The sequence below is a fragment of the Myotis nattereri genome (assembly GCF_964212035.1).
Source record: "Myotis nattereri genome assembly, chromosome: 2".
Classification (NCBI taxonomy): Eukaryota; Metazoa; Chordata; class Mammalia; order Chiroptera; family Vespertilionidae; genus Myotis; species Myotis nattereri.
The window spans coordinates 115,909,787-115,929,955 of record NC_138076.1 but is presented as its reverse complement, the minus strand read 5'-3'; the positions used below and the strand labels follow the sequence as shown (position 1 = coordinate 115,929,955).

The 20,169-nt window shown below is 38.6% G+C and overlaps 1 protein-coding gene across 3 annotated transcripts in view; it reads left to right on the top strand.

Moving 5' to 3' along the window:
• PAN3 (poly(A) specific ribonuclease subunit PAN3) overlaps nucleotides 1-20,169 on the top strand; it is a gene marked incomplete at its 5' end in the record, with an annotated part of 164,007 nt that overhangs the window by 106,588 nt on the left and 37,250 nt on the right. For 2 of the 3 annotated variants that reach the window (XM_081083617.1, XM_081083618.1), the window contains 3 exons: nucleotides 15,413-15,660; nucleotides 18,939-19,043; nucleotides 19,872-19,929. In XM_081083617.1, coding sequence (XP_080939743.1) covers nucleotides 15,413-15,660; nucleotides 18,939-19,043; nucleotides 19,872-19,929 — 411 coding nt within the window. Of the gene's footprint in view, nucleotides 1-15,412; nucleotides 15,661-17,532; nucleotides 17,590-18,938; nucleotides 19,044-19,871; nucleotides 19,930-20,169 lie in introns of all 3 variants that reach the window. The other variant, XM_081083616.1, reaches the window with a different exon arrangement.

Below are 20,169 nucleotides of genomic sequence, written 5' to 3'. Positions count from 1 at the left end.
TGATTTGGGCCCTTTAATTCATGTGGAACAACGTCTGAATAGCACAGCATACCTAAGTATAAGTATCGTTGCTGATCAGGTTCATCCTATCATGTTGATGGTGTATCCCAAGGGAGAAGACTTCTTCCAACAAGACAGTGCGCCATGCCATGGTGCTCGTATTGTGCAGGAGTGCTTTCAGGAACAGGAGGGAGACTTTACCTTGCTTAGGTGGCCCCACAATCACCAGATCTCAATCCAATTGAGCATTTGTGGGACAAGTTAAAAGAGCTATCAGGCAGCTGGTTCCACAACCATCAAATCTCACGGAACTGGACAGTGCTATTCATCAGGCTTGGTGTCAGATTCCTCGCATCACCTTGCAACATCTCATGGAGTCAATGCCAAGAAGAATCGCCGCAGTATTGAAGCAATAGGTGGCCCAACGAAGTACTGATGGGGTGGTCATCATAATCTGGTCACTCAGTGTGTGTGTGTGTGTGTCTGTGTGTGCCTGTGTGTGCATGTGTGTGTATCCCACGTTCAGAGGCTGTTAAATCACGTTGTTTACCCATACCTTCAGAAAAAGTCACTTCTACTGTCGTGGTAAACAATCTGCTTCCATATTTATAATGGTCTGGCCCTCTAGCAACTTCAGCGCAAAATTAGAGCTAATTTGCCTACAAACGTCAGGTGGTCATAATAATCTGGCCACTCAGTGTATGTTGTTTTTATTAATGTGTATGTACAAAAAGTAGTGGAATCAACATAAATACATTGCCTTAATTTAAGGTTTACTTTTTTCTCCTCCCCCTTCTCTGGGACACATGTATGCTTAGGTGAAAAAAATAAAACATTTGCTTGTGTATTTCTTTATAACATAATTCACTACACTGTAGAGCAGAACTCTGAAGAAGTAGTAATGGTACTGGAGACAATTCAAGTTATCTATGCAGAAATTAGTTAAAAAGCCTGCTTGCAAGGTTTGTCTTGGGCTGATGTGTGGGAACTTGGAGTTGGGGAGTGTTTCCATTGTTCACTAACGGAGTAGGGAGGTTTACTGTTCCTAGACTCTTTATGAAACAGTGTGGTTTATGCTGCAAACCTTTCTTCCTTTTGAGAGTTTGGAATTCTGGGATGTGCTAGGCTAGGGTGCCTATCAGGAACCCGTCCCCTATAAAAACCTTGGGTACTGAGTCTGTAATGAGCTTTTCTGAGCATATACGTATCACCCCTGTTACTGGAAGAAGAGTTCGCTGTGTGATCCCTCATGAGAGTAAGAGAGTATAAGGAATCTTACTCATGAATTTCTTTAGACTCCTGTGTGTTTTCATTCTTGAGATCTGAAGTGTCAGCTTACCATATTGCTGTGATAAATCTTAGTCATGAGTGCCACTCTATGCTGAGTCCTTTGGGTTCCAGTGAATTTCTGAACAGAGGGATGGGTTTGGGAACCTCCAATCAAGTATCTTTGTTACTAAATTTACTAAGAAACTCAGTTATATATTAAAGAAGTTTCAATTATAAAGTAACCATCAACATCATGTAGAAAATTTAGTTTCTGATGTTATTCTGTAACTTTTAGCAGTTTATTTAAAGAAGTTCTAGTCAATATAAATCTATCTGCATACAGTATAGTTACCTAGAATACCTTAGAGGTTTGTTCAACAGGTTGCATCAAATTGCGAATAACTTCACAACATCTAAACTTTTAATTGTTAAATGATTGCAATTACTTTCATTAAACTTCCTTCTTCTGCTAAGAACAGCTAGTGATAGAAATGGACTAAGAAATGGACTTGTCTCTGAAGTACTGAAAAAGCAAATGGGGAGAGAAAAGTCCTCTGAACTGAACTTTGGGGTGGACCTTTTATGTTCACCCTTTACATCATTAATGATTACACTATTACATGATTAATTCTTAATATGTTTAAGACCCTTTTAGAATGTAGGAGTACAATATAAACATAGTGTCTGTTTTTGGGGGCTATAACTGTGCATTGTTTTATTTGGGAGAAGGTGGTTATGATTGGGAAATTTGGTTAAAAATGAAAAAAAAGAAATCTTAGTAGTAGCTTGGTTTTTGTATTCCTGAATATGCTTGTATAAATTTCTTAGTATGGTTTTTCTCTTGGATGAAACCCCAACTCTTGGCCTTGTTGTTAAGAAGGTTATGCTTCCTCTATCTGTCTTCAATTCAGGTTCATCTGTTCAATGTGAGATATATTTTTGGTAATTCTAATCTAAACCATTCTCTTTAATGTAGTCATACATGACAGTTTACTATTGGGGGTTTAGTTTAGTTATTGGAACTTCGTTAAAATCATTAGTGCAACCTATATATATTTGGGCTACATTGATTTGGAAAGAGGAACACTAGAATAATCACACTGCTCTGTCAGAAGAATGTCCTTCACCCCAAATTCTTTTAAATTCCTCTCTTTCACAATGGCTTATGGCTTGTTTCACATTTGCTTTTAAATAACGATGACATCTATTTCATTCAATAGCATGACCATTTACATTTCTTCTCCTAACTTCTGATTTTACTCAGGTAATTCTGGTGATGGCATTCTCCATTTTCTGATCATAATAGCTATTGCTGTATTTAGCATCTTGATTGTTGGTACCAAACTGAGGACTTTCATTTCTGTATCTCTCTCATTTCAACAAATTTATTGTGTTTACATTATATATGTAGTTGGGAATGGTTGGGAATATAGAGAGTATTAAGGCACAGTTCTTCCCTATAAAAAGATAATTTGAATTGTGTGGTACTTGCAGCAAAAGATCAAATACAAGATGATGAGAATTTTTAAATATGGCTATCAAAATTTTTATAGGGTAAGAAGATTTTTCAGAAGGACAAATTGGAATTTTCTGGGAGGAAGAGGTTTAGAGAATTTGGTATTGGGAAGGATGTTTGTTGATTAACATACTAGAGGAGTTTATTCAGTAATGCCTGTGGGCCATAATTTGGTTACTTCATTGGACATATGAAGCAGCCTAGTGTCTTCAGGGAAGTTGTATGAAATCTTCAGGTGAAGTGAATAAAATCATAATTTTAGTTATTGCCTTTCTATCCATTTTATTTTTCCAAGGGTTCTTAAATGTCTTTTCATAAAGTTTTATAATTTTCTGTTCTCAGGTCTTGTATATGTTTTGTTGGATATTTTCAGATCTACTTTGAGCATTTGTTGGTATTATAATTGTTGTCTTTAAAAAAGAAAATTTTTCTAATTGATTGTTTTTAGTGTGTAAATATGTGTTAAGTTTTCTATGTTGGTTATTTTGATAAATTCTATTATTTCTAACATTTTATAGATTTTTATATTTGAACAATTACCTGCAAATAGTGATAGTTTTATCTATTCCTTTGTAATCTGTTTTCTGTTGTTGCATTGGCTAAGTAAGGCCTTTCATGTTGTATAGAAGTAGTCATAGTTGACATTTTTATTTTGTTCCTGATTTTAAAAGGAATGTTTCTAATGTTTTCATATTTTTGTGTATCTTCACTCTGGCATCTCAGATGCATTTGTTTCTGAGAGGACTTTTTGGACTTGTCCGAGAAAAGAAAACATCACTTTTGTTATTTTCTGGGAAGGATTTAAAAGCAACTGAAGCACTTGTTCGTGTAAGTCCTGTGGGCCGCAAGGATGAGCAAGACAAAAGCACTCACTTTTATGGAGCTTATAGCTTTTATATTTTATTTTATGAATTTTTTGGTTTTAATTGTTTACCATTATCATGTCAATTAAAAAGTTTTAGTTGATAGGTATTGCCAAATTTTCTCCCCAAAAGAGATTATAAAAATCAATACTAAAAGTGTATGATAGTATTTTATGCCATGCACACTTTTACTAATTGTCTATATAAACTTTTAAATCTGTGCCAATCCATGAAAAGGTTGATTTTATATTGGTTTTAATTTGTATTTCTTTAATTATCAGTGAAAACAAGAATCTTTTTTATGTTTGAGGCATTTAGTTATTTTCTATGCACTGGTCAGTTGTATAATTTCTTTATTTTCTGTTGGTTAAATACTATTTTCTTAATGATTTTATGCAGATAATTAAAGCCCTTTATTGTGTTGCAAATACCTTTTTGTTGTGTAGAAATATTTACTTACTTATTTACTTACTAGAGGCCCGATGCACGAAATTAGTGCAAGGGTCTTGGCCCCTCACAGCCGCATCTGGAAGGTCATCCGGTCTAATTAGCATATTGCTCTTTTTTTATTATAGATTATTAATCCTCACCTGAAGATATTTTTCTGTTGATTTTTAGAGAGAGTGGAAGGAAGGGGGAGAGAAAGAGAAACATCAATGGAGAGAGACACATAGATTGGTTGCCTCCTATACCTAGGCCAGGGATCGAGCCTGCACCTGAGGTATGTTCCCTGGACTGGAATAGAATCCGAGACTCTTCAGTCCCTGGGCCAATGCTATATCTACTGAGTTAGGGCAAAAATATTTGTTTTTTGAAGAAGTCAAATTGACTAACTTTTTATTTTTTTATCTTTATATTTTTTATCTTCTTTTTTATAAATCTTCTTTGAGATACTTCATTTTAAACTTTTAAATATTTAATCTATTAGACATTTATGTGGGTATAATGAATGAAAGGATGAGTTGCTTTTATTTGTCTAAACTAAATCTGTTTGCATATATCTTTACTCATTTCATCATTTAATGGTGGCCAAATCTGTAGGTTTTATTACTTTTTAATATCTAGTAGTCTTGCACCATACTTTTTTCTTCTTCCTTTTATGTTTTAACTAGGGGTCCAGTGCATGAATTCGTGCACCTTGAAAGGAACTGTAGGGCACGAGGCTGCAGTAGGCACAGGATCAGGTCTTGGTCCATCCTCTGTGCCCCCACCCGGCCCCTCCTGCCGTGCCCCTGGTCCCATCTGCCAGCAGCCCTGCTCCTGCCGCTGTTCCCACACGCTGATGGTGCAGATCGATTGGAGCCGGCACCAGCATTGAGTGCAAGCAGGGCCCGCGCTGTCAGTTGGTGCGAGCAGTGGCTGCTGCCCCCATTGCCCCTTAGGAGCAGGGGGAGGTGGAGAAGCCCTCGGGGGTGATCAGCGGCTCTGGTGCTGGCTACGGGTGTGAGCGGGGCTGGCGCTGGCAGCAGGTTTGAGCACCAGGTAGGACTGTGGCGCGCTGGAACAAAGAATTTTCAGTAACTACCAGAGACTCGCCTTGGTCTGGTGCCCCTGCTCACCTGCTCCACCATCTTGCTGTTGGCCAGTGCCCGCCATGTTCTGCACACGCCCCCTGGTGGTCAGCACATGTCATAGTGACTGGTTGTTTGGTTGTTCCGGGTATTTCACCATTCAGTCTATTTGCATATTAGCCTTTTATTATATAAGATTTTTCTTTCTCGTCCTTTGTTATTCCTCAGTCCTGGCTTTTCTTTAATAACTAGAGACCCAGTGCATGAATTCGTGCATGGGTGGAGTCCCTCAGGGTAGCCTGTGGGGATCAGGCCCGAAACCTGCAGTCCAATGCCACCTACTGCTCCTGCCTGCTGCTCCCACTCATCCCAGCCCCGCTGCACCTGCCGTAGGCTCGTGCCCAGTTAATCCCGATCGAGAGAGCTCTGCAATCTGGCGCCCGTCCCGAAGGGGGAGCCAGGATGTGATTGGCCTTCCAGGCGGGCTGTGGGACGCCCTTGCTGGCCCAGGATCCGGATCTGTCCTGCTGATGTTTGCACTGGTTGTCGGGAGCTACCTGGCGGCCACTTTTATATTATTCTTCCTTGCAGAGTATCTAGGGAGGGGAAGCAACTGCGGTGCCCAAGGCCGACTTCCAGGAGGCCAGAGGCACTGTCAAGATCGTGCTGGTGTTGCCGGTCTGTTGGTGCCTGGCTCATTCTCCAGAGATTAGAACTGCAGGACTACTGAGGGAGTGAGTGGCTGCCGCCGGGCTGGTGGGCCACTGGGACGGATGGGTCAGTTAGCTAAGGGGCACTCCCTCTGTAGGAGTGCACTGACCACCAGAAGGGGAAGCTCCTGTGTTGAGTGTTTCTCCCTTGGTAGTCAGTGCACATCATAGTGACCACTTGAACAGCTGTTCGGTCCTTTGGTCACTTAGGCTTTTATATATATAGATTTTCTGTCTCTTCTTAATATTTATTTTTCCGTATGGGTAATTTTAAAAATTCTGTTGTTATTTTTGTTAAACTAACATTGTTGTGTTTTTAAATTAGTTAAGAGTAGAACTGACTACGTTATCGCAGATAAGTACAGGTACTTATTTTCTTTTGTACACGTTATCTTTTGTTTCTGTAAGTAGAATTTAACCTTTTCATCATATAAGTCCTGAACATTTCTAGTTAAGTTTTACCTAGATATTTTATCTTTTTTTAATTTGTGTGATCTCTTTATTTTTTATTTTGTTAAATAATTGTTTATTGTTGAAAGTATTGCATATGTCTTCTCTTTCCCCCCATTCACCCTCTCCAGTCTGCCCCCCACCTCTGGCCTTCAGCACCCTATTGTCTGTGTCCATGGGTTATGAATATATGCATACAAGGTCTTTGGTTGATTACCTCCCACCTTTCCCTATCTTCCCTCTGAGATTCCACACTCTGTTTCATGCTTCCATGTCTCTGGATCCACTCCATTCATCAGTTTATTTTGTTACTTAGATTCCACATTTGAGTGCAATCATGAGATACTTGCATTTCTCTGACTGACTTATTTCACTTAGCATATACTCTCCAGGTCCCTCCATGCTGTCTCAAAGGGTAAGAGATTTCTTTTTTACTGCTACATAGTATTCCATGGTATAAATGTACCACAGCTTTTTTATCCACTCATCTACTGATGGGCACTTGGGCTATTTCCAGATCTTAGCTATTGTAAATTGTCTGCTATGAACATAGGGGTGCATACGTTCTTTCTGGAGTTTCAGGTTTCTTAGGATATATTCCTAGAAGTGGGATCACTGGGTCAAAGGGCAGTTCATATTTAATTTTTTGAGGAAACTCCATACTGTTTTCCATAATGGCTGCACCAGTCTGCATTCCCACCAGCAGGGTTCTAGGTTTCCCTTTTCTCTGCATCCTCACCAGCACTTGTCACTTGTTGATTTGTTGATGGTAGCCATTCTGACAGGTGTGAGATGGTACCTCATTGTCGTTTTGATTTGCATCTTTCAGATGATTAGTGACTGAGCATTTTTTCATGTCTCTTGGCCATCTGTATGTTTCTTTGGAGATGTGTCTATTTACTAGTAGGTCCTTTCCCATTTTTTAAAACATGTTAAGCACCCAGCCTGTTTTATCTTCTGGACGTAAAGTACAGTGTCAGTCACTGGTGACTGACATGGCGCTTACCGTGCTTAATTGGACAATTTGTCTTCCTTTTGTTAAGATGTATGAGTTCCTTATATATTTTCTATATTAGCCCTTCATTAGATGTATAAGTTCTCCCATACAGTGGTGAACGTTTTGTTGGTGGTTTCTTTTGCAGTGCATAAGCTTTTTATTTTGGTGTAGTCCCATTTGTTTATTTTCTCCTTAGTTTCCTTTGCCCTGGGAGATATATCTATAAACATATTACTATAAGATATGTCTGAGATTTTGCTGCCTATGGTTTCTTCTAGGATTTTTATGGTTTTACAACTTTATTAAGTCTTTTATCCATTTTGAGTTTTTTCTTGTGTATGGTGTAAGTTGGTGGTCTAGTTTCATTTTTTTTGCATGTATCTGTCCCATTTTCCGACACCATTTATTGAAGAGACTATCTTGACTCCAATGTATGCTCTTGCCTCCTTTGTCAGATATTAATTGAGTGTAATGGCTTGGGTGAATTTTGGGGGACTCTATTCTGATTCATGGATCTATATGCCTGTTCTTGTACCAGTACAAGGCTGTTTTGATTACGGTGGCTTTGTAGTATAATTTGATATCTGTTATTTTGATCCCTACAACTTTGTTCTTCTTTCTCAAGATTGCTGCAGCTATTCGGGGTCTTTTTTTGATTCCATATACATTTTTGGAGTATTTGTTCTAGCTCTGTGAAATATTCTATTGGTATTTTATTTTGTTTTTTTAAAAATATATTTTATTGATATTTTTACAGAGAGGAAGGGAGAGGGATAGAGAGTTAGAAACATCGATCAGCTGCCTCCTGCACGCCCCCGATTGGGGATGTGCCCACAACCCTTGACTGGAATCGAACATGCGAGCCTTCAGTCCACAAGCCGACACTCTATCCACTGAGCCAAACCGGTTAGGACGAGAGTTTTTTTTCCAACAGGGTGGGCCAATTGCTTCTGCCTGGAGCCTAATTGTTATTCTCAGTTTCACATTGGGCCTCAGAAACTTGGCACCATGGGGCAAGGTGTTTTCCAATCAGTCAACTGCCTTCCCCCCAGGCAAAGCTGCCTGTATAGAAAATGTCTGCATGAGAAAGATGACTTCTGCAACATGAGGGAGTGACTCTGTACAAGCTACTGGGGTATCTGCCTTCTGAGCTCTAACCTCTGACTCCCTGATCCTGGCTTCTGCTCACACAGCTCCAGTGCACTCTGCCCTCCCTTTGCCAGAACACAAGGTGGGTGGCTCCACAGGGGATTTTGTGCATTGGCCCTTTAAGAGGTTGCCTGAATTTCCAGCCATCTCTCCCTAGCAGGCAGCAACTCCAGTGTTTTTCACAGCCAGATGTTGTGAGGCTACCCTTCTCAGTTCTGGTGTTCTGGGCTGGGGGCCCAACTTGGGGATTTGACCTTAGAGTCCTCAGTGGTAACCACCACAGTTGAGATATCACTCCAGAACTTCAGTTGCTGTCTGTGGGAGCCTGGCCAGCCCTTTCGCACCTTCGCCACTCTTACCACTCTCTGTGTGGTCTCCATTTTCTGTCCTTTGTTATCAGGATTCTCTCCAGCAAGTCTTCAGTTGATTGTTCAGAAAGTTTTTCTGTATTTTAGTTATAATTCCAGTTTGGTCCTGGGAGCGTGGTCATGCAGCATCCACTTGCTCTGCGGCCACTTTTAATCTCTAAGTTGAAATTTTCTTGTCCTACATTCATTGATGCGCAGTTTTTCCAGACTCCTGGCTTTACACTGGGACTTGAGCTCATTCATTACATTTAATGGGCTGTAGGTCATGCTTCATATGCCCAAATGAGCATTAAAAGCTCAAGTTGTAGAGACTGTATCTAGCTTTGCTTGTAATTTTCCAAATTTACCACAGTGTAGCCTCTTATTTCCAAATTATGCCTTAGTTTTATGCTCTTAGTGTTTTTTTAATTTTGTTATTCTTTTAATAGCTATATTTTTAAAATTTGGGTATTGTATTTCATCTTATAGTTCTAGGTACCTATAACATTGGTATGGGTTGAAGGAAGGGGTTCCCCTGAAGCTTAGTCTTTCATTTCCCAGAAACTGTATTGTCCTAACTAGGTTGATTGTATTTAGGAAGGCTTTTCACTTGATATATACTGGGTGGGGCAAAGGTAGGTTTACAGTTATTTATATGGAAAATAATACAATCCTAGCTAATAATAGACAAACATGGTAATTAACCGTACCTCCGACACACTTCCCATTGGCTATTCAGGGTAATATGCAAATTAACTGCCAACCAAGATGGCGGCCGGCAGCCAGGCAGCTGAAGCGAACAGGAGGCTTGCTTGCTCCAGTGATGGAGGAAGCCAATGTTCCCCGCCTGCTGCTGCCGGCCTCTGAGCTGCACTCTAAGAAACAATGTTGCAATTATAGAAGCTAAACAAACCCCAGAAACCTGCTTTCAGCCAGCCGGGCCTCAGAGCTGGAGCTGCAACAGTGTTTCAATTATAGAAGCCATACAAACCCAGATACCTGCTTTCAGCAGCCAAGGTCTCAGAGCTGGAGCTAAGCCTCAGAGCTAAATCCAGCTGTCAGTTCCAGTGATAGCCATAGAAGGTAAATAAATCCCAGAATAAAAAAATAAAAGAAAAAAAGGAGAGGTTGGGAGCTTCAGTCACCTGCCAGCCTGAAAACGGCCCTCCGCCCCTCACCCAGACTGGCCAGGCACCCCAGTGGGGACCCCCAACCTGAAGGGGGTGTGACCAGCTGCAAACAGCCATCATCCCCTCATCGTGCCTGGCCAGGCACCCAAGCGGGACCCCCACCCTGATCCGGGACACCCTTCAGGGCAAAACAGCCAGCCCCCACCCGTGCACCAGGCCTCTATCCTATGTAGTAAAAGGGTAATATACAAACTGACCCTAACAGCAGGACTGGGAATGACTGGTCACTATGACACACACTGACCACCAGGGGCAGACGCTCAATGCAGGAGCTGCCCTCTGGTGGTCAAGGCGCTCTCACATGGGGAGCTCTGCTCAGCCACAAGCCAGGCTGACGGCTGCCAGTACAGCGGTGGTGGTGGGCACCTCTCCTGTCTCCTCAGCAGCGCTAAAGATGTCCGACTGCAGCTTAAGCCTGCTCCCCGCTGGCAAGTGGACATCTCCTGAGGGCTGCCGGGCTGCCAGAGGGATGTCTGTTTGCCATCATAGGCCCAATCCCCTGGGGAGTGGGCCTAAGCCAGCAGGTGGTCATCCCCTGAGGGGTCCCAGAATGCGAGAGGGCACAGGCCTGATTGAGGAACCCCCTTTCCCCCCCGATTGCACAAATTTTTGTGCACCGGGCCTCTAGTCCTATATAATAAAAGCCTAATATGATAAGTTTCCAGTTGTCAGGTTGGCCATTCAACCAATCAAAGCATAATATACTAATGCTATGCTAAGGCCGCTCAACTTATCACTATGATGTGCACTGACCACTAGGGGGCAGACAGTTAACAGGTCAACCAGTCACTATTACATGCACTGACCACTAGGGGGCAGATAGTCAACAGGTCGACCAGTCACTATTACGTGCACTGACCACCAGGGGGCAGACGCTCCGACCGGTAGGTTAGCTTCCTTCTGGAGTGTAGCTGATTGGGTGGGCCGGCATGTTCTGGAGCCCTCCCATGATCCCTCCCCAGCTGGCCAACCTCCTGCATCCCTCCCTGGCCCCAATTGTGCACTGGTGGGGTCCCTCAGCCTGGCCTGTACCCTTAAGCAATCTGGGCTGAAGGATTTCCCCCCCACCCCCCGAGTACACGAACTTCCTGCACTGGGCCTCTAGTAATAAATAATTAATAATACAAGGATAAACTTTCATTAATGCACAACTGTAAACTTTTGTCCCACCCTGTATTAGTATTATAAATATTTACTGTAATGGATTATGCCATTTATAAAGCTTTTATGTTTGTTTGCGGGGGGGAGTGTCAGGTATAGGCAAAAGTCATGTTATCCAAAAACATTGACACTTTTGCCTCCATAAGTTAGACTTGAAATTTTTAAAACTCATTTTCTTTAATTACTCTTGTTAATTTCTCCAGTGAACATTTCTGTATGTTCCTTGCTTTTATTTGAATTGCATACTTCTTAGAAGAATTTTTAAAATGTTTTAAAGCTATTAATTTTTCATACATGACTTAACTATCTCAGTTTGCATATTCACTAAGAAATTATAGTGCAATTTTTATATATGACATCATCAAAATGTTATTCTGAGAGTACCGAGTACCTTTCTCCAAGAACATGTATGCATATTTTACTCAGTTCCTTAACATGTTTGTATTCTGGTGGTACAAAGCTGTGCCTTTTGTGACTAGATTTAATTTTTCTGTAATGTAAAATTTCATTTCATTTCTAGCTTCCTATACAGTTTAAATTTCCTGTTACCTTTGTGGGTAGTGATAGTTAGTATTTTACATGTTTTGTTTTGAATGTATTTAACTCCAGCCTGCTTCAGCTCAGATATATGAACTCAAATTTCAGTCTTGCAATTTTGTGTTAGAATAGCCACAAAATTAAAAATGTTTAGGATTATTGTTTATTTTTCCATACAATATTATATTAGTTTCAGGTGTATATCCCATGATTAGACATTCTAAAACTTACTAAGTGATCATCCCGAGAAAGCTCATACCCATCTGACACCATACATAGTTATTAGAGTGTTATTGACTATATTCTCTATGCTGTACTTTACACCCTCATGATTGTTCTTTAACTACTTGTTTGTACTTCTAAATCCCTTCACCTATTCACCCATTTCTCCAACCCCCTTCCCATCTGGCAACTGTTAAAATCTTTGTATCTGTTAGTCTACTTCTTTGCTGCTTGTTCGTTTATTTTGAATTTTAAATTAAATTGTTGATAGTTATGTATTTATTGCCATTTTATTCATATTTTTATCTTTTCTTTTTCTCAAAGAATACCTTTTAATAATCCGTGAAATACTGGTTTAGTTTTGATGAAATCCTTTAGCTTTTTCTTGTCTGGGAAGCTCTTTATATGTCCTTCGTTTTTAAGTGATAGCTTTGCTGGATAGTGTAATCTTGGTTGTAGGTCCTTGCTTTTAAAAATTAAAATTTTTTGAGTGAAAGCTTGTTACCTACAGCCTATACATTCTACTATACATGAATTGCCTTAACTGGCCTCAGATTTTCTTGGTAACTATTTCCAGGTATTTAATCTTAAAGAGAGATTCCACTGTTGTCTCACACTTTGATGTCAGAATCTGTCCCTTTACTCCATGCTACACCTTCCTCTCCCCACATAGCTCAGGTAGTTACATTTACCGAATATAAGAGTCAGTTGTTGATAGATACGTACTTATTGCCATTTTATTGTTCATAATTTTTATTGGAATTGGGTAACTATAGAGGATGTTATCTAAAAGCACAGTCTTAGGAATCAAATTGACCTGAGTTTGAATATTGATTCTTTTGTTTAATAACCTATATTTATCCTTACAATAAGTTTAAAAATATTTTTAAGTTAGTTTCCACTTCTGTGAGGTGAATGTGATATACTTACTTCACAGGGTTGTTGTGAGGATGAAATAGACTAATACACGTGAAGCACTTTTATTAGTTCCCGACACATGTAAAGTGCTTAAGAATTGGTAACTATATTTGTTGCTGTTATTTAATTTAAAGGTAGTATGTTTACTCTTCTTTGGTAACTTAGTCCTTTGTCTTGGAATGGCTTAGAGCAGCCGTGGGCAAACTACGACCTGCGGGCCGGATCCGCCCATTTGAAATGAATAAAACTAAAAAAAAAAAAAAAGACCGTACCCTTTTATGTAATGATGTTTACTTTGAATTTATATTAGTTCACACAAACACTCCATCCATGCTTTTGTTCTGGCCCTCTGGTCCAGTTTAAGAACCCATTGTGGCCCTCGAATCAAAAAGTTTGCCCACCCCTGGCTTAGAGACTAGTTTTAGGAAAACTATCGAAATGTATTTTGTATTAAGTGGAGATATTTATCCTTTGAAAATAGTTTAATGATCCTCCCAATTTTTGCTGTATGGATTAACCTGAAATTAAGTGTATAATATAGAGTTAGAAAAACAGAATTCTGGAACAATTTTTTAAAAAATTAGACATATCTTAATATATTAGCTTGACTTCCTTATTTTCTTTTTTTTAATTTTTAAACGGGATTTTAGATTTTTAAAGTTTCTCTTAGATACATTTAATGACCACTTGAGAATTTCGGCCTATTTTAATGTCAGTACAGTAGACATTGTGTTATAGTAGTAGGAGTATTAAGTTGAGAGTGTGGAGACTTGGGTTTAAGGCCAGGCTTTGCTGTTGACTTTGCATAAGTCCTTGGTCAAATAAAACCTCACTTTATCTTAGTTCTGATTTGTACTGTGGTGCTTGTAACTGACCTATCTACCTACTTAGTTGCTCACAAAGTAGAGAAACAGTTATAAAATAAGTATTATCTCAGTTCTCACCAAACATTTTATTCACCTACATTTTTTTCAAAAAACAGTGTTGGTGTCTTGCTAATTCTTAGAAATTAAAATTTACATCCCTGTTATTCCTAGTTATGTGACTGGAGGCATTTTGGTAACTTTTTTGTTTTTGATTTGTGAGATGTACATTACTTTAAATATATTTTTATTGATTTCAGAGAGGAAGGGAGAGGGAGAGAGAGATAGAAGCATCAATGATGAGATAGAATCATTGATCAGCTGCCTCCTGCACACCCACTCTGGGAATCGATCCTGCAACCCAGGCATGTGCCCTTGACCGTAATCGAACCCGGGAACTTTCAGTGCACAGGCCAGCACTATCCACTGATCCAAAACAGCTGGGGCAGATGCACATTACTTTAAAGGTGAAAGATTTTAGTAATTTCCCAAGGAGCCAGAAAACAGTTCCTGGATAAGTAATTTTTTTTTTTCAGGAAGTATATTGTAGCCTTAGAAACTTTTTTTTTTCTTTTTTAAATACATTTTTATTGATTTTAGAGAGGAAGGAAAGGGGGAGAGAGAGAAACATCAATGATGAGAGAGAATCATTGATTGGCTGCTTCCTGCATGCCCCACCTGGGCATGTGCCCTGACCAGGAATCAAACTGTGACCTCCTGGTTCATTGTTCGATGCTCAACCACTGAATCATGCTGGCCGGGCTCTAGAAAACTCTTTTGAATCTCTGCTCAGCACTGATCACTTGTATTAAGACTTTAACTTTATCTGGTTTACATTAATTTGCATCCATCTGCATTTATGCATGTAATTTGCTGTATACTAATTTATATTTGAGTGTTTTTGTAAGTCATTTTATGTCTTTTACATGTGACTTGGTCTTGTTTTCTCAGCTAGCTTGAAATCTGAAGGGTAAAGACGATTGTCCTTTCCATTTCTTCACAACAGATTCATTCATATATGCTCTGCATATAATGATTTCTTACTAGTTGAGTTTAGGTAAAACATTCCCTAGAACATAGTGAATTGGTATAATTTTAAAAAAGTATACATTTGCAGAAAATTTCAGTTCTACTGTATGCCTATTTAGAGTTAAAGACAAAAGACATAATCAAAACAGCAGCTATTCTGTTAATTATATTTGGCCAAAAGAAATCTAGTACATCTTATTAAATAGCTTGATTATTTTTAATACTGTAATATTTTAGGGGAATGTGCTATTTCTGTTGTTAATATCCATTTTAACAAAAAAGGAATTATGCCTTCTATGAAAGTTTTTAGAGAAAGCATAATTTTATAAAGCATCCCAGTTTCATTTTTCATTAAATTTATTTATTAAATTATTGGTGAAATTTATTAAATTACTGTTGAAATTTCTCATGTAAACTTTGATATGGAGGAGACTATTATTGCAATAAAATTCCTAATTTATTTGGAAATATCTATATTTGAAAGCAAACTTCTTTACATTTGCTTTAATCATAGCTTTCTCTAATCAAAACAAGATAAAATTACATCTTTTATCATTGCACTTAAAGAATTTGCTGAACATGATGTTTCTTCCAAATGAATGTTTGCATTTTATTTCCCAGGGTTTTTCTTCTAAAACCCAATTTTTGCTCCCTAAGAAATGTTTTTTCTTCTTCTTCAGGAATGTCATTGTCTGCTGGGTCTTCCCCTCTTCATTCCCCCAAGATCACTCCACATACTTCTCCTGCTCCCAGAAGAAGAAGTCACACTCCAAATCCAGCAAATTACATGGTGCCTTCTAGTGCCTCTACACCTGTTAATAATCCTGTTTCTCAGACACCGTCCTCTGGTCAGCTGATTCAAAAGGAAACTGTCGGCGGGACGACATATTTCTATACAGACACAGCTCCAGCCCCTTTGACTGGAATGGTATGTCTGCATTAAAGGGAAGTGATAGTTCCTTCTAATTGATGAGGTTCATGAGGAGGTTTCCTCTTGCATGTTTTATTTTGATGTGAAGAAGTATTTAATTTTCTAACTTAGATAGTAATTCTAATATCTTTTCAAAGTAAACTGTTTTTGTATTAATAAGAACTCTAGTTTTGGACAAATCTGATTTTAATTAAAAATTAATTTTCAAGCTCTAGTTTAGTAGTTTATGGCATGCTTTGTTTGTAGGGTTACCTAGTACTTCTGCTAGTTAGAGTTGATGGTTGCTGACATTTGTTTATAGGTAGTTTTACCCCTCTTAAGAAGCTAGAGAATGATGATTTTTTAAATCAGTACTTATTGAAAGCAAACTGATGATGAAACTCTTGCCTTATGTGAGGCAGCAATTTAATTGCTAGACCTCTGGATAGTGGAGTGTCAACACAGAGAAAAGAAGCCTCCTATATGGGTCATAGTTAAGGATTGGGGAGGCTTAGGGAGCCCTGATTATGGACTAGGAAAGAACTGACAAAGGACTCTCAGTAGAAGGAGGGGGAGGGGAGAAAGGATGCATTGTAATGTTCCATAAATTGTACTTTTGTTGTTGTTGTTATTAAGGGAAATAGGATCACTTTTACATTGTGAGACCAATTAAGTTTTTTAAAAAATAGGTTTTTATTGATTTTGGGGGGATAGAGGAAGGGAGTACAAGAGAGAGGGAAACATCAATGAGAGAGAGAAACATTCGTAAGCTGCCTCCTGCATGGCCCCACACCTAGAATTGAGTCCACAACCTGGGCATGTGCCCTGACTGGAAATTGAACTGGTGACCTCTCAGTGCATGGGATGACTCTCAACCAACTGAGCCATGCCAGTCAGGGCAGATTGTACCTTTTTAGCTTCATTATTTTGTTCCTGTTCAAAAATTATTTTTTTAACTATAGAAAAATAAGTAGTGATGCTCTCCCTCATGGGAGCACACCCAAGCCTTTTCCTTCCTCTACCCCCTCTACCTCCCCCCCCCCCAAAAAAAAATAGCAATGAAGAGCTCATGAGTAAAAAAGCCAAATTCCATTAAAATATGAAAACTGACATTTGACATGTTCATAGATGAGAAGTTTAGATGAAAAGTAGCCCTGACCAGTATGCTAATTGGTTAGAGCGTCAGCCTACACACTGACTGGAGGGTCTCCGTTTCCATTCCTGGTCAAGGACACATACCTGGATTGTAGGTTCAATCCCTAGCCCTGGTTGGGGTGCATGCAGGAGACAACCAATCGATGGTACTCTCTCATCTCTCTCTCTCTCTCTCTCTCTCTCTCTCTCTCTCTCTCCCTCCCTCCCTCCCTCCCTCCCTCCCTCCCTCCCTCCCTCCCTCTCCCTCCCTCCCTTGCTCTCCCTCCTCTCCTTCCCTCCCTCCCTCCCTATCTCCCACTCTTTCTCCCTCTCTCCCCCCACTTTCCCCACCTCCTACAATCTCTGAAAATCAATAGAAAAAATACCCTCAGGTGAGGATTAAAAAAGAAAAGTACAGTTGGAATTTAGTAAGCAGGCAGATTTTGATCCTACATATTAAATTAATGCTCTATTTTGATTAAATTTAACATTTTACTAAAACCCAATTTGAGTAGAAAGACAATAGATTTTTTTTGTTACTTATAAGAGTCCCATTTCTGCCATTGTTTTGTGACTCTTGAATCTTAGTACCACTGAGATTGTTTCCCCAGTTGTACATTGGGATAATAACACCTAACCATCTTATGAGAAATAAATGTGAAAACATTTATAGAAGTACTTGTAAATCATGCAAAATGCTTTTTAAAGAAATAATGAAATAGCTAATAGTTTTTATTTTGTTTTGTTTTTGGTCAGAGATCTTTCAAAAATTATCACAGAACAGCTTGCCGAACAGAAGGTCAAATAATTGAGGTAGAGTAGAGACTTTCCTTGGTTCTTTCAAGTAAGAATTCCATTACTGTTTTACCTTTTTGGGGTTTATTATATTTTATAATTATTTACATTTTTATTATATTTTATTATTGTATTTGTAGAAAGAAGTTTAATTTATAAAGAGGTTCTTTTGTCACAAAACTGTCTCACTTGGTTTTGTAGAGATTATATATGGCACATTTTTATTGTTTATATTCTTCAAATTACTTTTAAAAATATGCTCACGGTAAACCTGAGATAGTTAAGCCAAACTATGCTAGCTGATGTAAGAAAACCAAGGCAGAAAAAAGGAGTTTTCTCTCTGTAGATACTGGTTAAAGGAAACCTTATAAGTATTACAAATCACTTCCTGGTTGAGATCCCTAACAATAATTATCTGAGAGGAACAGAAATCAGCTGAATTAATTTTTAAGAGACAACGATGTTTGTTTCAACTTTTAAAATGAAAGAATAAAGCAAAAGCAATTTTAGAATATCTATTGATTTTTGCTTCATGGACCAGTGAAGGGAAGGAGAGGCAGAGGAAAAAGAGAAAAAAGCAGGGTGGTGGGGAGAGTCCATTTGGAAGAATGAAAGAGGGGAACCTGAAAGCAGATTTAGTAACTCTATTGTAGTTTGCTTGGAATATATGTGCACTGTTGCACCCTTCTGTTAGTAAATTTTTCTTCTTTGCTTTTGCAGTTTGAAGTGTTTAACAAGTATTTAGGTAACACTTTGTTTAGGTTGGCCACAAAAAGCCCATAATCAGGCAGTTCCTTGGGCCACCAGGGCAGTGTTACTTCATTATCTGACTGTGCCCTATCACCTTTAATATCTGCTTCCTTCCTTTCTTCCAATTGCTTTTAAAAATACGTACAAAATACTTTTGTAACATTTCATTCAAAGAGCTACTTTTGCCTACCATTGGAGCTTAAATTTTACCATATATGAAGCAATGTTTCTCATTAGAGTTTTCAAGTTGATTATTATATAATAGAGGCCTGATGCACGAAAAGCCCTGGCTGCCTCGGCCCTCGCAGCCCCGGCTTGGTCCTGGAAGGTCGTCCGGACAGTTGTCTGAAAGGTCATCTGGATGGTCCTTCTGCTGTTCAGTCTAATTAGCATATTAGCTCTTTATTATATAAGATAAGATAAGGTGACTTTTTAAATTAACTCAGAAAATGTACTGATAAGTTATTCTCTGAGGTATTTAATTCACTATCATTTAAAGATTTAAAATATATCAATTTATCACTGTCATTTAAAGATGAAAACTTTATCAAAACAATGATAATAAACCTTATCAATTGAGAAAAATTGATACATTTTCTTCCTCCCTACCTTTTTAGGTTTTTCCAAACTATCATATTTATCCTCCAACTGCACCTCATGTTGCTTATATGCAACCAAAAGCAAATGCACCTTCATTCTTCATGGCCGATGAGCTCCGACAGGTACGCATTCAGAATTCCTAGTAGGGATGCTTGATATCTAGTGTGCTTTTAGCAAAGAACTGAAGAAACAATAGAGCTGTTTTGAAATCATGTTATTTAATCAAATTTGCTGTACTAAACCAGATAGAGAGAATTTAGAATTTATGAGTTCTAAGTGACATTTAAGGAAAGCTGTTTTTCAATAAAAAAACAGTTAATTATTATGTTCATAGAGTAAAACATAGAATAGCTATTTAAATGAGTCACCTTCTGCACGTCATATCCTCTGCATTCAGAGGTCTCTCAGAAATATATAAATAAATTATTTAAATTGTTTCTAACCTTGAGACAATGTTTGGCTAATATTTATAGGTTCAGACTAGATAGGATGACCCAGAATAAAATCTCACATTAAGAGAGCTCAATCCTTTCTATAAAGTAGGTTTTATAAAATAATTTTTTGTTAGACAGTTAGGTATTATTTGATATGTTGAATTTCATTTTACACTTATATTCTCAAAAATATTTTTGTTTCATAGAAGTATGTTGTACCTGTATGATGTTCATAGAGTGAATTATTGACAAGCTTAGCATAGGACTTGAGTTTTCAGCTACTGATATAGTTATATGCTTTGAGTTATAGCATAGTTACTGGAACTCAACCTTAATAGGGGCTGGTATATCTAGGACTAGAATTTTTATGACATTATTGGAAATGTTATTTCATGATATCAATATTAAAAAGCACACATACCAAAAATTTTATTACTTGTGTTATTTAGTTATAGTAGAAAATCCAGATTTCAGAAACTTTGTTTAGATGTAAATATACTTGTTTTCTTTTTTTAGGAGCTCATTAACAGACATTTAATAACAATGGCTCAAATTGATCAAGCAGATATGCCAGGTAAAGTGGATTCATTCTTCCTTTTAAAGAATATTATAATTCTCATATAGTCCTACATGTTTGTATGTCTTACTACCTAATTACTATTTTATGAATATATTAGAGGCCCCATGCACAAAATTTGTGCACGGGGGGCAGGGGGGCGCGTGGGGGGCGGGTAGAGGGGGGTCCCTCAGCCCAGCGCCGTCTTGCAGTCTGGGAGCCCTCGGGTGATGTCCGACTGGTGGCTTAGGCCTCAGG